At 36.2% G+C, this 16,030-nt stretch overlaps 1 protein-coding gene across 3 annotated transcripts in view; it reads left to right on the forward strand.

Moving 5' to 3' along the window:
* The window catches only part of csmd2 (CUB and Sushi multiple domains 2), a 359,814-nt gene that overhangs the window by 12,265 nt on the left and 331,519 nt on the right, over positions 1-16,030 (forward strand). For all 3 annotated transcript variants that reach the window (XM_046834777.1, XM_046834778.1, XM_046834780.1), the window contains exon 2: positions 12,090-12,306. In XM_046834777.1, the coding sequence (XP_046690733.1) occupies positions 12,090-12,306 (217 nt within the window). The remainder of the gene's footprint in view (positions 1-12,089; positions 12,307-16,030) is intronic.

Consider the following 16,030-nt stretch of genomic DNA (forward strand, 5'->3'; position numbering starts at 1 on the left):
TACAAGCTGAAGTGTTGTAGGAATGAAACAAGAATATAAAATAATATTTTTAATTATTGCACACACACACACACACACACACACACACACACACACACACACACACACTCATATACAGTATATCACAGACAGGTATCTCATGCAGCGAGAATAAATGGCATCACTAAATCAAGCATCAATTAACACAATTAAGCCACAGCAGTGCCACATACTGTAAATCATCTCTAACAGAAGCATTAATACTAACTTCATAAAATGGACCTGGGTTTTTCTGTGTATTACGGTCTTTCTGGGGCTTTGCAATGAAGGCAAATTATGCAAATACAAATTCTACAGGAGAGAAAATGCAAAAGTATAAATGGTTCTAGCTTTACATCTGTGTTGAATAGTTTTGACTGACCTTTCCTCACAATGTTGAACGATTAAAATATTGAATCACATGATTGTCATGAGTTAAATGGTGATTAATTTCAACTAAATCCCACATTGTTATCTGTTCAAAATGTACCTTAAATGAATACTTTTTAAGTTTTTAATACTCTAATCAACATCGGCATGGAGAAACATGTATGCTTTATGCAAATGTATGTTTAATATTAGTGAAACCAAACTCAACATAGAGACCGAATCAATATAAGACCAAATATGGTTGTGAATGTTTTAAAGTAATTATGGTGTTTTAAATTACATACATGATTAAGACCTCAATGGGACTTTTGCGCTGTTTCCATACGAATAGTTTATTGCCTGACGTGTGCATGGCGCATCAGTATTTTTTAGTGATTAAAAATTTTGACTATTATTTTTTTATATCTGAGTAAAGAAAGGGCATTGTGAATAAATGTGTGTTGCTTTGAAGGTTTTCAAAAATCAAAAAAAAATCTGTATTTCTTAGAAAATAATATAAAAATACAAATTCTAGATCTGTTCACAAGCATTGAAGATTGCTGGACAAACTATAGTAAGAAGCATAGCATAACTGCAGCTTGTTATATAACAATGTTACTTGTACATTTCCTGTAGGCTTTACAGACTAATAAAAATGATAGCTAGGTTTCTCACATAGATAGTAATAATCATACAAATTGTTGAATAATACAGACAAAGCAAGTGTGTCAGGGAAAAAAATTGTTGTTGATTGTTGTTGATAACTAAGTATGCTAATAAAGCTGGTTAGCTTGTCTAAAACCAGTAATAAAGCTAAAACAATCTTTCTTGTTTGGACCTAGTGAGGCTTGTTGGGGTAGATTAGGCTAGGTTAGCAAAATTCAGTGAAGGAGCTAAAGAACATGTCAGCCATTACCTTTGAAAACAGAAAACAGCATGTTTCACCCACTATACACACAACAAATCTTTTAATGATGGCATTTTTTGACAGCAATCTCAGCTTTCTGGAAGTATTTTGTGTTTACCTCTCCCCTCCTGCAATAGCTGGACTCGAATGACTAGCAACCATAAAAGTCTGCCAGAGTCAGTCCATTCTCATCATGCTGATTCTTTCTGTCTAGCTTGAGTGAAAGAACAGAGCGTGATCTAGAACAGACTACAGGCGGAGAGGCAGGGAGAGAATAACTTTTATATATCGGCTTAGTAAAAGGATTGCATGGAAAGAAATGCAATTGGTGTCTTATGAGCCTTATTACTAAAAAAAAAATTATAATCATAAAGAAATCTCGCATAGACTGGCAGCAAAAGTCTGTCAACACCTGGAGAGATGTGTTTGACAAAAATCGATTATTCTTGTGTGTATACACAGGGATTTAAAGGTTTATCCTTGTCAACAAACAAAGATGCCATTGTTGTGGACTTGTGTTTTATCCTACAGTGAATTTAATTATATTGGTTGGCCATGTTTTCTGACCAAAACGAAAACGTGCATGCTAATGGATATTTCAAGAAGCCCAATGCTGCCATTTCATTTCATTTAGTTAGATTTGATTTGATTTCAATTCACTCGCCTCCTATTTTCTCTTTGTGTGTCTCTCCTGTGTCCTGCATGTGGACACTCTGTGGGATTGCTGCCCTGCCGGTGCATGGCACGACAACGATTGATTCATCAAAGTGTCATGCCAAAAGCACAGTGGCCCTGTAGCAACAAAACAACAGCAGAGGCAAAACAAACATGGCTACGTTCTCGAGGTGGTCTCCGTAGGCCCGCTAAACAAGGTCAAAGCATTTCATCAGCTTCCCATGTAGCTGTGCACATTCACCACTAAAGCGCTGAAATCCGACCGCTTGAGTAGGTAGCAAGCGCTCGCCACTCTTTTATTTTCCATTCATCGTATAATTTTGTGCTTCACGCAGCCTTCACCGAATTGACACAACATTTTGCAGACACCTCAGCTAGAAGAGAACTCGAATGCTATTTCGGATTTAATCCTTTCTCCATAGATCACTTGAACACATCATCTCACTTTTATAATGCATCGATTATAATGGCCTGCCAGACTGAACTTAATCAGATGTTAATGCATGCATTGTAGGCTGTATTGTATTTTACATATTGCTTTATAGTTGATTTTCGTTTAAAATTTACAAGGAATGCATTTTTGTATATCTGCAGTAAAATGTGACATAGATGCCATGTGTAAAATGTATAGAATATGTGTATTGGCATTTTATGGACATAATCTCACAAGTCACTCGTTCCTAAATGTTGTTGCTGGTTCAGTTGATTTAAAAGGTTATATATCTTTGAGTATACACAAATTCCAGATGCCTAATAAAACAAGGCATGACATTAATCACTGAGTATTATTAATCCCGCGAGTCTTTTAAAGCTTGGAACAGCTCAAGCAGCCTTCATGTTCTGTTTGCGGTATAGTTCATGCTCGTGTTTTTCTTTTATTTCCAAACAGAAGCACATTTGAACAGGTGATACAGCTGAATAAAAAATAGCTTTAAGTATGTAACTCAGATTATTTATTATTACATTACTATTACCACAGAGACACAGCAGTAAGCAGTGAGATTTTGTATACAAGGACTGAGAAAATATTCTAGGTAACTCCTAAAAGTATTTTGGCATCAAAGTCAGCTGCATTTTAATGTATATTGCATCATAGATTAGCAATGTGGGTGTAAAGTGAATTGCTTTTCTGTTCATAGGGGACAACAGAGACCAATAGGGCAAATGGGAGCAAAATCTGTTGTACATGACCTCACCTGAACATTAAAACGATCAGCTGAATCAACAACATTTTGCTAAATGCTGTGACTGAACAATCCTTTGTACAACACACCTGAGATTAACAGTCCACTGCCCATTAAGCCTATTAACCATAAAGCAAATATTGGTGACATTCAGAAATGACTGCATCCCACAGAAATGTAGAGGTCCTTTTAAAGTATAATCCAACAAAAAAATGCACGCACTGTACAATTAATTAATACCAAGTGTTGATAGTATTTGGATATAGGTGAGGCAAAGAATAGGAACTGGCAGATAAAGCTTAACACAGCACCACTTTGGAATTTGATGCAGAACCTACCAGCAGTCCAACAAAATGAACAGCTACATGCAGGGTATACAGTCAAAGCAGACTGATTATTGCTGCTTCAGGTGAGAAGAAGAATGCTGGAGACAAGGTGAGGTAAAGGGCAAGGAGTAATGAATGTGACATTTAGTGCTTTAGGGTGCAGTCCAAGGTAAAGTCATGAAACATGTGGCTTGGATAGTAACATGGAAAGATTTGCACCCACACAAAGCAGTGACTAAATACCTGGCACAGTACCTACCAAATGATTCAGCAGGTACAGCAGATTTGAAGCCATTGCTACCGAAACACAAGGAGTGATTCAGTCAAATGACTATGAATAGGGTCAAAACAGCTCTGCAGGAGTCAGTTATTTTGCTATAAGAGTAATCCTACAGATATATCCAAGAATTTCCTCAGTGCATGTTTACTTCCAGTAGGATACCTGACTGAGGCAAAATGCAACTATTCACAGATTGAGAGAGAAATCCTCAGAGTTGTCACTGCTAACTCACAGAAATCCGCCTGTGACTGGCCTAGGGCTTTCACTAGCTGGGTCAGATTCTTTGAAGAGTCTGGGTTTTAGTCAAGGTGACTCTAGTTGAATTACAACACAATTAACTTTTCAAATCTTTCAGCATCTTTTGCCACAGGTACTGTACCACCAGTGGTAGGTAGCTGCAGGCTAAAACCATGGCCATGGACATATTGACAGGTAGCTCAAAGACACCACTGTCAGGGGACAGCTAGGATTGGAGTAGTGGTGCATGGACAAGTGAAGAACGGCTTTAAAAGGTATGACTGATGCTGGTGGAAAAACAAAGTAAAGAAAAAGGAGTGGGAGACTGGAAAAACAGCCTGCCGGGCTCAAAAAAGGTAAAGGCCAAGGTAGTTTTGAGCACTGAATTAATTTAATATTGAAAGACAGAGAAAAGTGATATTCAAACAATATCACTTTTTGGTATATTGCTTTGGTATATTCTGGTATATTGCTATGAAAGAGGATTAGGTATAGGTATAGGTATATGCTAGGTACTGTATAGGATATTAGGGTTTTATTGATTCCTTTCAGGGAAATGAAAGTGTTACGTGCAACAGCAGGATGTTAAGAATCTAATGTGTCAGTTTTAATGCACACTAACAACAATGTGTTCATGTGGCTAACAGAAAGCATTATATAAAGTTTGTGTGGGTGAGAATGTGTAAGGAGACTCTCAGAGTCTAAGAAGCCTGCAGTATATTGAACAAGCTCCAAGGTCATGCACGAGGTTCCATTTAGTACTCTGAAGGGCTGTTTGTTTGCTTTTTCTGGAGCACCCTTAAAGACTCTATGTATAACTTTACAGTGGAGGCCTTACCTATTTTAATAGAAATCCTTTATGAAGCTAATGACCATTAACCATTTAACAGATTGTTAGGGGGAAAAGTGCAGCATGAATGTATTCCAGCAAGAATATGAACATGCATCTATGTTTCATTCTAGAAATAAGGATACAGGCATCAAGGGATGTTCTGAAAATACTACAAGGTCATGCAAATAAAAACATTCATTTATTGTAGCACAGCCTTTACATTGCAGTGTACATATATACAGTATGCAGTATACATCCCCCTGCACTAGCATGCCTGATTCAGCTAATTAGATAATTGGCTCCTCTCTTGTCAAGGTGTCAAAGTGAAGCTGTAAATTGCACACCGGGGTTTAGGGTCAAGAACAATAATCAAAAACAATAATCCCTGAATCTATTGTGAAAAACAATAGACAAATTGTTTTAAACTGAATTAAAATGATGGCCGTGTGTGTTAGGAACAACAGCACAGAGAAAAATGCTGAGTAGAGTGGATCCCTAAGGACCTTCAGAACCTCTGATAAATAGCCTCTGGATGAAGACATGACTAAACATGTGCTGAAGTCAATAAAGTAGTGGAAAGATGTGTGAAATTGAAAAAAAAAAAGAATAAAAGGTGACAGTGAAAAAAGAAGAATTGTATAAAGTTTTTAAAACCCACTTTATCCAGGTCACAATAGATCCAGAGCCAATTCAAGTGCACAAGGGACCATTCACACACATACATCGATGTGAAAATGTCTGCATTTAATAGCAGAAGGTGGATGTTACTTAGCTTCTTAAAACCAAAGGAAGCAGTAAAGGGGGAATTTTGTAAAATAAATAGGGTGCAGTGTAATATGCCATGTGTTGCTGTTTATCTGAGTTTATCTTAATTCTCAGTTCTGCTAAGGACGTGGAGAATATAGGAAAGTCCCTCTACACAGGACCCCCCAGAACTGTGCATTGAAAACATGGTTTGTTAAGACAATGAGTTGAGAATTATTAGATGCAACACAAAGGCAGGCCTATAACTAGGACTGCAGATTCTTATTTTTACATAATTTAGAAAACATACTCAACTTGTAGAACTGTTCTGCAAATAGCTAAAATGTGTCCGTTAAATTAGATCCTACTATTCTCAAATAATAGCTATTTGTTAATAGCAATTTAGGTATCAATAAGTGGCAATCATCACACTTTCTTGAGCCTTTATTTCAGACTGGATACCACAAGATGGAGCGTCTTTCGCATGTTGCTGACAAACACTTTGACACATGACTGGAAAAGGAAAGTCAATATACGCGTTGGTGTATGGGAGTTTATTTTTGGATTGAGTTTCATCAGCTGGCCTGTTAAATGCAGAAGTATGTTGGTTCATAGGAATAAAAGAAAATATTCTCGGTATTCAGAGCTAATCCAATGCAATCCAGTGTAAAATATTTGTCTTTATTGCATGAGTAGTTTGTGAAAGGCACACAAAATCAAAAGTTGTTCAAGGACACAGCAATACAGCTGAAGCTCTAACGGGAATACAAATGGATCTTAATGTTTACACGAAAAAAGCCAATTCCTAGAGATTCACACATTTTAATATGTAAAGTAAGTTTGTTTTTAGGTATCATATAAGGCATGCTGCTTCACTCATGTAGGAAGAGCTGTAAAAGCAACAGTGATTTATAATTTTACTGTCATGTAATTAGTGATGGAGGATGTAAATGCAGATATTAATTTTATTAAATACAAGCAAATTGAAACAAAATACAAAACAACTTTGTATGGAAACGAGAACCATAACCAGAACAAAAACCATAAATGACATACATGAGACAAGCTGTGGGGTGGGAGGTAATTACAATATGTTAATCACACAAAATATGTTAAATACATGTGTTAATCAGGGGTGGCAAAGAAAGTGATCAGTGGCAAGTGACAAAAGTCATGTGACATGCAGGCACTGATTGGAAATGCAGTCCTGTGGCCCTAGGCATAGTCTTAACATTCATTTTGTAAAGTCATCTATGAGGTGGAATTAAAAATATTTTAAGAATAGTTTTGTAACACGCAAACAGAGGGCAGCACAAGGCTGTATGCACAGTCACAGGGAGCACCGACCTTTATAAGTCAGTGTGCCCGAAGACACCATCCTGTGTACATTGGGAGCTGTGCAACTGATGAACACGTGCGTTACCATGTCTGCAATTTCATCACGGTCAGCACTAATTTGACCCCAGGACCTAGACCACCAATAGCGAGTTCTACTGGCAGGTTTCAAGGCATCCTAGGAAGGACATTCAGCGAAAGCAACCAGATCTGTGGAGCTTAGTCTCTAAACTTTTTGATCAATTAAATCAATTAAAATATATATATATATATATATATATATATATATATAAAATTGAATTTAATTGATTGAAGCCTTTCATTAAAACATGTCCAATGGGAATTATTTTAAATCATATCCTTTTAATGAGCAGTCCATTTCCAGTTTGGGAATAACTCTGTTCAAATGAGCTCATGTTGAAAATGTTACATGTGAGTCATCAAACAAAATGCCAGCTGAAATCATTACCTTGGGCAGTTTGTTAAGGCTCTGAGTTACTGATCAGTAAGCTGGCGTTTTGAGCCCCAGCACCACCAAACTGCCAAAGTTGGGCCGTTTGCTAGTCCTTTAGCCCCCTCTGTTCCAGGGGCGCTGTACGAAGGCTGACCTCGTGCTTTGATTCCAGCTTCCGAAAAAGCTCAGATAATCAAAGAAAAGAATTTCACTGTGCTGTAGTGTATACAGTATGTGACAAATAAAAGCTATTTTTTCTGGTTTCGATTCTGTGCTAATAATTGCAATGTACATTCTGTACATACTTATTTTGGATGAAAGAATCCCTGCCAGAAAGAGGAAGAAATGTATACAGAAACCAGATTTACTACAAATTCATTTATTCTTCTTTTTCTTATTTGGCTGTTTACTTTCGCGATACTTTGGACACATAGGAACCGTGTGCTGCTACCTGTCTATCTCCAGTTTGTAAGCAAACACTGTTAAAGTCAGCTCCTGTTGAAAAATGTTACGCGTGAGTCGTCAAACAAAATGTCAGCTCTGCAGTAAGTTAGATACATTTAACAAGAAAAAGACAGTGGCATAAAGGCTGTGTGAGTGCATGATGTTGTGAACAGCAGAATGCATCATTCTGTTATTTATTCACGTCTCATTTTTTCAACTGAGAAGTTTCTGGATAAAAGTTGCAGATGTGCATCATCTCTCACCAGCCAAATATTGATCTCACAGTAGTGTTATACCAATATGAGAATTGCATACATTTTCAGGCCCTGCTTTAGCTACCAAAGAATTCTTTCTATGACAGCTGTGGAACATAACAGCTTTTTTCTATAATAACCCATAAGATGAGATAATAAAGATATTTTAAATAAATAAGTACATAAATAAATCTCTAATTTCCTCTAATAATTTTCTCTAATAATTCCCTTCACTCTACTGGAAAGATGCTCCGCTAGATTTTGGAGTGTGCTTGTGGACATTTGTGTTCATCAGCCAGAAGGGTGTTAGTAAAGTCAGGTACTGATGTAGGTGAGGTGAGGAGAGGAGATCTGGGGTGCCGTGTTCCTATTTATCTCAAAGGTGTTCAGTAGGGTTGAGATCAGAGCTCTAAAGCAGGCCACTCAATCGTTCTCACCAGACCATGTAAAGTGTATCTTCATGGAGCTCACTTTGTGCACAGGGGCATAGTCATGCTGTAACACGTTTGAGTTTCCAAGTTCACGTGAATGCAAAATGTTATTCTTTTGTAGTATCAGTTTGGAGAAGAACCACATGTGGCAGGAAAGTCAGTTGTCCCAATATTTTGTCCATATATTGTTGTGGTTTCTACATTTTTATCTTAAGATTTTTATCTAAATCTAAATTGTATGTGATTGGATAAAACTAATAAAAGCAAAACATTTTAATTTCATTTCAATGTTTATGTACAATTTATATAAACACCTTCATTATTTTGACTAAATATTTTCATATAGCTTTTTTATTTAATTTTTTGCAATATAAATTAATTCCAAATTATACACTCTTAGGTTACAGTATCAGCAAGGACTTAGGTGTGTGCATCCTCTTTCAGTACAGTTAATGCAAGCTCATCAGTGGAAATGAGCCCCTGACTCTGTCTTCTGAGGTGACCTTGTTTTTTCTGCTTTTTAGCTAAGCTGTAGTCTCTGTTGGTGTAAGGAGAAAATAGCCACCACAAAAGCTCCCTCCACTTATAAAGAGGTCCATGTGTAGAGGTCAAATGCTCTTTTGCTGTTGGTCCATGTTCACTTTACTCCAGATAGGGTGTCCCAGAGGATCAGGTGAAGACATGATGGATTGTTTGGAGCTTGCACATATTTTCTAGCCCTGGAAAAGATTTCCCTTTTTGCTCTGGTCAGAGATCTACTGCACTTTGTTCCTGTAGGACCAACATGAGAGAAACAGGCTTGAAAAATTAGAAAATTCTGCAATTGTTGTTTTTTTTTTGTTTTTTTTTTAATGGTATCCCATCAGTCGCAAGTATGCTTGTGAAAAACTGAATTGGTTTTTTTTTTGTCTCCTTTTTTGTCGACTATTGACTATTATAATATTTTCAAATGTCTTTCTGTATCTTGTAATCTGTTCTAATGTAGAATAGAAAAGTGCACAGCACTTCACTGGAAACCAGAAGAGGATTTTCTAAAGGGCCTTTATTTTTTATCGAAAAGTAAAAAAGCTTCAGTTTTCTCGGTTTCTTCACATTTTCTCACTTGATTATCAGATTTCTGTGAAGTGATGCCAAATGCTTTAGATTTTTGAATCCCACATTTTCTAGGACATGAATTGTGTCATTTGCAGGATATAATGTATAAGCATCAGTTTTTTTCACTCTGAAACACACAAACCTAATTGCTCGAGATTGTTCAGCGAGTCGTTTGGATGTGCTAAATTTTCTTTCAACATTTGTGAGAACGTGTATACTGTACCTCGAGATTTCTTTTACTGAGGCCAGACTGTTTAACCATCTCAACATAAAGAGAGAGAGAGATGGTGTTCATGTGCATAGATAGTTTCCTCTAATTTTTTCCTTCCTGAGTTGTCCTCATATTATGCATTTCTAATTCCCACTAATCAACACCTTTTGAAATTTAGATTCAATCCACTTTAGGGCAAAACAAAAGGTTTCATTATATAATAAAAGGAGCTTAGCATTCTGTATCTATTATTTTATTCTTTACTAAACATTGTGCCATGCACTGAAAAGCCTCATTTCAATAAAAAGCTATTTTAGATTTGGCAGCATTAAGGACTGAATTATTATCATTAATCACAGATTTGAAGCACTTCTTTATAGTCCAAGTTATTCATGTATTCAGGGTTCGAGTTGGATAAATGGTCATGATGTCTGGAAAAGGCTTATTACTTTTTTCCCCTTTGTGAGTTTATTACAATAATTAAATGAAATATTTATTATTTAAAAACATGGACTTTAAGGAGGGGAAAAAATATGTTACACAATTGCATGGAATCTTTGTCTTGCTGAGTCTGATGTGTAAATTATATTATTGCCAGACATTTTTTTTTCAGATTAAATTATGATCAAATTATGCAATCTATTGTTTTTCAGTAACTATATAAGAACCACAGCAATATTGAATTTTTGGATCGGATTGGTCAGCAGGTTAGCTGGTTCAATTACTATAGCAGCATGACGCTTATTATACAATAGTTCTGACTGTGATGAAAATCACAGGTATTTATTAATGCACTCCTCTGATCTTTTCTATAGTAACAGCTTACACAAGCGCTTGTATGTCAGATGTTTCCAAGCTAATAATAAATGGATTAAAAAAAATCCTTGTTATTAAACAAACCAAAAAAAGGATTCAGAGTCAGCATTTTTTTTAACAGTGTTCAGGGCTTTGAACTTTCCGGTGTTTTTGTAACATCAATAGCTTTCTTTTTTTTTTTTTTTTTTGTATAATTAACTTTATATGCATGAAAAAGAGTGTGCAGTGATAGAATTTTGAGGGCTGTTATACTGTATCTTTTAGGACCACTCATCTTATAGACATTCCTTCACATTCATTGTACTGTATATAAAAGTGGTAAAGAAAATTGAGTGGTTCATTAACAGGATTTTCGCTGTGAAATATGAACAATGACACATTTTCTGATGTGCTCATATCGTGAAATAGTCACAAAAAGTTGTAATAGTAACCACATCGTATTGTGTGGCTTGAAGGTTCAAATCCCAGCCACACCAAGCTGCCACTCTTGGCCAACTGAACAAGGCCTTTATCCTAATAGCTGCTCGGTTGTATGAATGAGATAAATGTTGCTCTGGATTAGGGTGTCTGCTACATGCTGTGATTGTTGATTATTTTCTTATAATTATTGGAACATTAGAACAGTCTGTAACAGCAATTATGAAAAAAAAAAATTCTATTTGGACAACATGACCTTAGGCCACTGTATATTGTACGTACTATAAACAGTACGTACAATATATATTTTTCTGGTGTCAATTTCTTCGTTCAGGATTAAAGAAATAAAGAAAATAATGAGTATGACGAAACCTTTCCTGAATATTAGATATGAATAACTGGAAACATATTTGCCAAAAAAAAGAAAGAAACTGTAGCATATCATTGTATTAAATTGCAATTAAAGAAAATTGTGGGTGTAGATCTGATCAGAACTTTTTTTTTTTTTGATGAATGGACTCGGATGAATGGAAAGACTCGCGGTTATAAAAATGTAACTTACGAGTGGCCATTGACAACGACGCGCATAAAAAAGGAAAAGAGAGAGCAATTAACGCTATATAGGGGAGTCAGCTGTGGGCAACGAGAAGTTATTAAAATTACTGGCATTAATAATCATCACCCCTCCCCCTTCTCCATGTGTTACTGTGGAAACAGCTTATTGACCATCGAAGCACAGGCAGCCAACAATATGGGCATTTCACACACACAGGCTCACTTAATTGTGGAGGGCTCATCCTGTCTAATGACTTCACACAAAAATTAGTTCTCAGTAATTACTTTTTAAGAAAGCAGTGAAGATAATTCCATTAGGCATGCAGGCTGTGTGTCTGTTGGTGGTCTAAATAGCAGGCATCCATTACACTGTGTGTTTCTATATGCTATCTCCAGGAAGACTTGAGAAATGCTCGATTTTGCTCGGCATAAGGTGATTTATTTCAATATTACAAAGCATCTGGATGATTATGTCTCTTTGTCTTTTTCTCTCTTTCTGTCTCAGCTCAAAACTGCAGTTACACACTATATAGTCCGAACGGGACGATAGAAAGCCCTGGATACCCTTACGGATACCCAAACTATGCCAATTGCACATGGGTGATTGTGGCACAGGAACACAACCGGATACAACTGGTTTTCCAAGGGTTTGCTTTAGAAGAGGACTTTGACATTCTGTCCGTGTATGACGGGCAGCCGAGTCCTGGAAACCTACGAACCCGGTGAGTAGCACAATTTCTCTTTATTATTAAAAGTTGATGATTTATTTGGGCTTACAGCTGAATTATTTCACATTTATATCACTAGAATACAATGCAACATGAACCTGAAGGCAAACATTAATTTATCATGACGTTTATAGCATTTGAAATATGCCCTTATCCCGTAGTATATTAGTATTTCTTTCTTTTGATTAAAAAAAATTAAAAAAGAAATTACACTTTATGCAAGTTTGAGGAGTTTACCTCAATTTTGAAATTAAAAACATCACATCCTTGAGTACTGACAGAAAACATTTTATAATTCATGGACATATGGAAATATGCTATGAAAAGGTTTGTGTTTGAAAACTCTGTCGTCTATATCAGTGTGAAATTGTACACAATGTCTGTTTAGAGTTGCCTTATTGATGGTCAGATCATAACCTTCACATGTAACTCAAAAAGTTTCATTCTGATCAGGTACAAAATTACTGTAACTTCTCATCAGAGATTAGACTATGTTCAGATCTGTCCATATGGACCATAAGGCTCAGCACAAACTGTGTATCTGAAGCATTAATTTGCATGAATAAATGTGTCCTGACTATCAGCTGTTTCTCACAATGAGTGGGTAAAACTTGGCCTGAATAAACCCACTGTGATTAAGTGCCAAACAGCTGAATGCTCCTTTTTTAGGCATCCTTTATACATACATTCCTGCTGCTTTAGGTGTAGCCTCCCACTTACTACATTTCTTTTTTCTTGGTCAAACCATGAACTCCTGTTAGTAAGGTTCCCTGGTGGTCTAGTGGTTAGGCTGCGGCGCACTCATTGCTGTGGCCCGGGTTCGATCCCCGGTCAGGGAACCAACCCCAACCACTTTCCGGTCCCAAGCCCGGATAAATGGGGAGGGTTGCGTTAGGAAGGGCAACCAGCGTAAGAACATGTGCCAGATCGAACATGCGAAGGATCCGCTGTGGTGACCCCTAATGGGAGAAGCCGATAAAAGTTTATGAACTGTTAGTGGCAACCAGGTTATATACAGTATCTTAGTATGTGGGTCATTTCATATATGAAATGCAAGGTGGTTTTAATTTTGCTCTTTTGCAATACATTGGAAAAAGTATATCTTATTTTATATATACTATATGGACAAATGTTTGTGGACACCAGACCATATGATTTGTATAATAAGCTGCACTCTTCTGGAAAGATGCTCACTTCACAAGAATTTGAATTGTGGTTGTGTAGATTTGTGCTTACTCATTGACAAGAGGCTTAGTAAAGTCAGGCACTGATGGCCTCTGAGGTCCGGGAGGAATTGCTTTAAAGCCAGAAGCACGGGCAGCATTTCTAGGCAATTGATGCGCCACCTCAGATAGACACTGTCCCATAGACCTTGTGCAGAGCGACCACTCATGACCGCTCCCCATCCCGTGAGGGAGGCATCCGTCGTAAGCACAATCTCATGTACAGGAGGCCAAGTGAAAGGACACTGGACTGTAGCATACTGTACTTATAATCGGAACCATTGCCATAGAGTTGTCTTGGCATGTTAATTTCTCACAGTATACACACACCATGTGAGATAATATACATTTGCTGCACATTACAAACTCTCCAGTTGTTTAAATTATGTTTATTTTATAGTTGCGTGTTTGTTGGCATTCAGAGATTTGCTCCTAAAGCAGAATAACAAAGAGCTGCACAGGGTACGACATGAAGTGTTTTGACTCGGAGGCTGAGTCGTATCTGCTAGTTGACATTTATTCATCTGTTGAGTGGCAGAAGAAGCATTAGATTTATTTATAAAGCCTCTTGTCAGCTGTTTGCTCTTTAAGGAAACCCTCCCCTCCTACACCTTGTAGAGGTTTAAGAGCTTGATTGGATTACTGAAACACAATCAGATCTTTTCTGTATTATCTCAGAAAATCGTACAAATTTCAGACATCTTACTTTGCACAGATGTACTGCAAATGCATTGGAATGCTCAATATTCATTGAGCCAGCATGTTTCAGTGAATGCTTGTAATGCGGGGAGTTGATGTCTTTGACAGGAGGTGTCTGTGTGTGTCAGTAATTGGGTGTGTGTGAAGGAAGGCATCATTTAGAAACAGGAAATTTCATGTTGCCATAAAGCTAATCGATATCCAGATATAGTTTTTGTTTTTGAATAAGAATTTTTGTTTTTTGCTTTATTTATACAACACTGAAGGGATTTCTTCATTACACTTAAAGGTAAAGTGGCTCCTCTTGATTTTATCGGATTCTTGATTTTTCTGTATCCTGCTTTGCCACTGCTCAAGGGCAAATACATTCACACATGAACGATTATGATCCCATGCTTACGAAATGCAGGTTCATTGACAGACATGTCTTAAACCTTTTGAGCAGGTGTCTCTTTTCATTTACAAAAAGGTCTCTGTATAGACGTATGTAATTTTCTTTTTTTTCCCTGTTCGTGGTCTATGTGACATTTTAACTTATCGATCTTCCAATTAAAATGCTGCACAAATTCAGTCGAGCTGCTCTTTCACTGTGGCTAAATCTTGAAATGATGAATGAAAGAAACATGACATTGGCATTAAATACTTAAAAACATATATTTTTTTTGCCTTATAATTTTCTAACAGGGAATTGAATTGTAACAGCATTAGAATCACTGCTCTGGAACACAGCTGTGTTTTTTTTCTGTGGAGAGATTTGCTGAAATACTATAGGTCTATAAGAAATATCCTATACTACAGCAAAAAGCCAAAAACATTAATGTCAGTAAATGGGTTCTGACTATTACCTGTTTATAGTAGATGGAGGAAAAATCACCCTAACGCACACAAAAAAAGCGTAATGTCCTCTTTGAAATTCATTGCTAGCCACAGGTGTATCGTGTGACATAAAGCAGAGAGATCTCTTGAAACTATCTATCACTAATCGAAGGTATAAAATAAATTAATGAACATAAATACGTTTAAAAGAAATGAATAAAAATGAGTAAGCTCTATGTATAATGTTTATTTATAAAACAATTTATAATGTTCTCCCCAGATTGTTGCAAATTCTGGTCTGATTAATGTTTGTACATTCAAACAAACAATCTATATTATTATTATTATTATTATTATTATTATTATTATTATTATTATTATTATTATTATTATTTTGGGGCAAGCACAGCATGATTCTGCTGCAGTCACACTGGAACATGGTGTGTGTGTGTGTGTGTGTGTGTGTGTGTGTGTATATATGTGTGTGTATGTGTGTGTCTGTAGGTCAAATTAAAGTCAAAGAAAAATTAACTAATTAAATTAATTGCACATTCATACAGAGTACGACATGCATTAAAATGCTTTCTCCAATTGTCCAACATGTAAAGATTGAAATAGAAATACAATCTAAAAATAAACAAAGATTAAAGTAACATAAAAATAAATAAAATAAAGTACAAAAGTATATTAAAAGTATAGTCTAACTATAAATTATGGCAATATGGTTAAGAATGATATAAGGTTTAAATATATATATATATATATATATATATATATATATATATATATATATATATATATATATATATATATATATATATACGGGTTCATTAGCTGGTTTAAAAGTGTTAAAGTGACATTCCAGTAGTGCAAATACTGCAAATAATTGTGCAACGAAGGAAAGTAAAACAGAGCAAGAAGTCCCGTGACTAGTTGCTAGGTGTTTCTTGGTTTAAACTCTGAGGTGTATATGTTTTTGA

The sequence above is a fragment of the Silurus meridionalis genome, chromosome 22, assembly GCF_014805685.1.
Source record: "Silurus meridionalis isolate SWU-2019-XX chromosome 22, ASM1480568v1, whole genome shotgun sequence".
In the NCBI taxonomy this organism is placed as follows: domain Eukaryota; kingdom Metazoa; phylum Chordata; class Actinopteri; order Siluriformes; family Siluridae; genus Silurus; species Silurus meridionalis.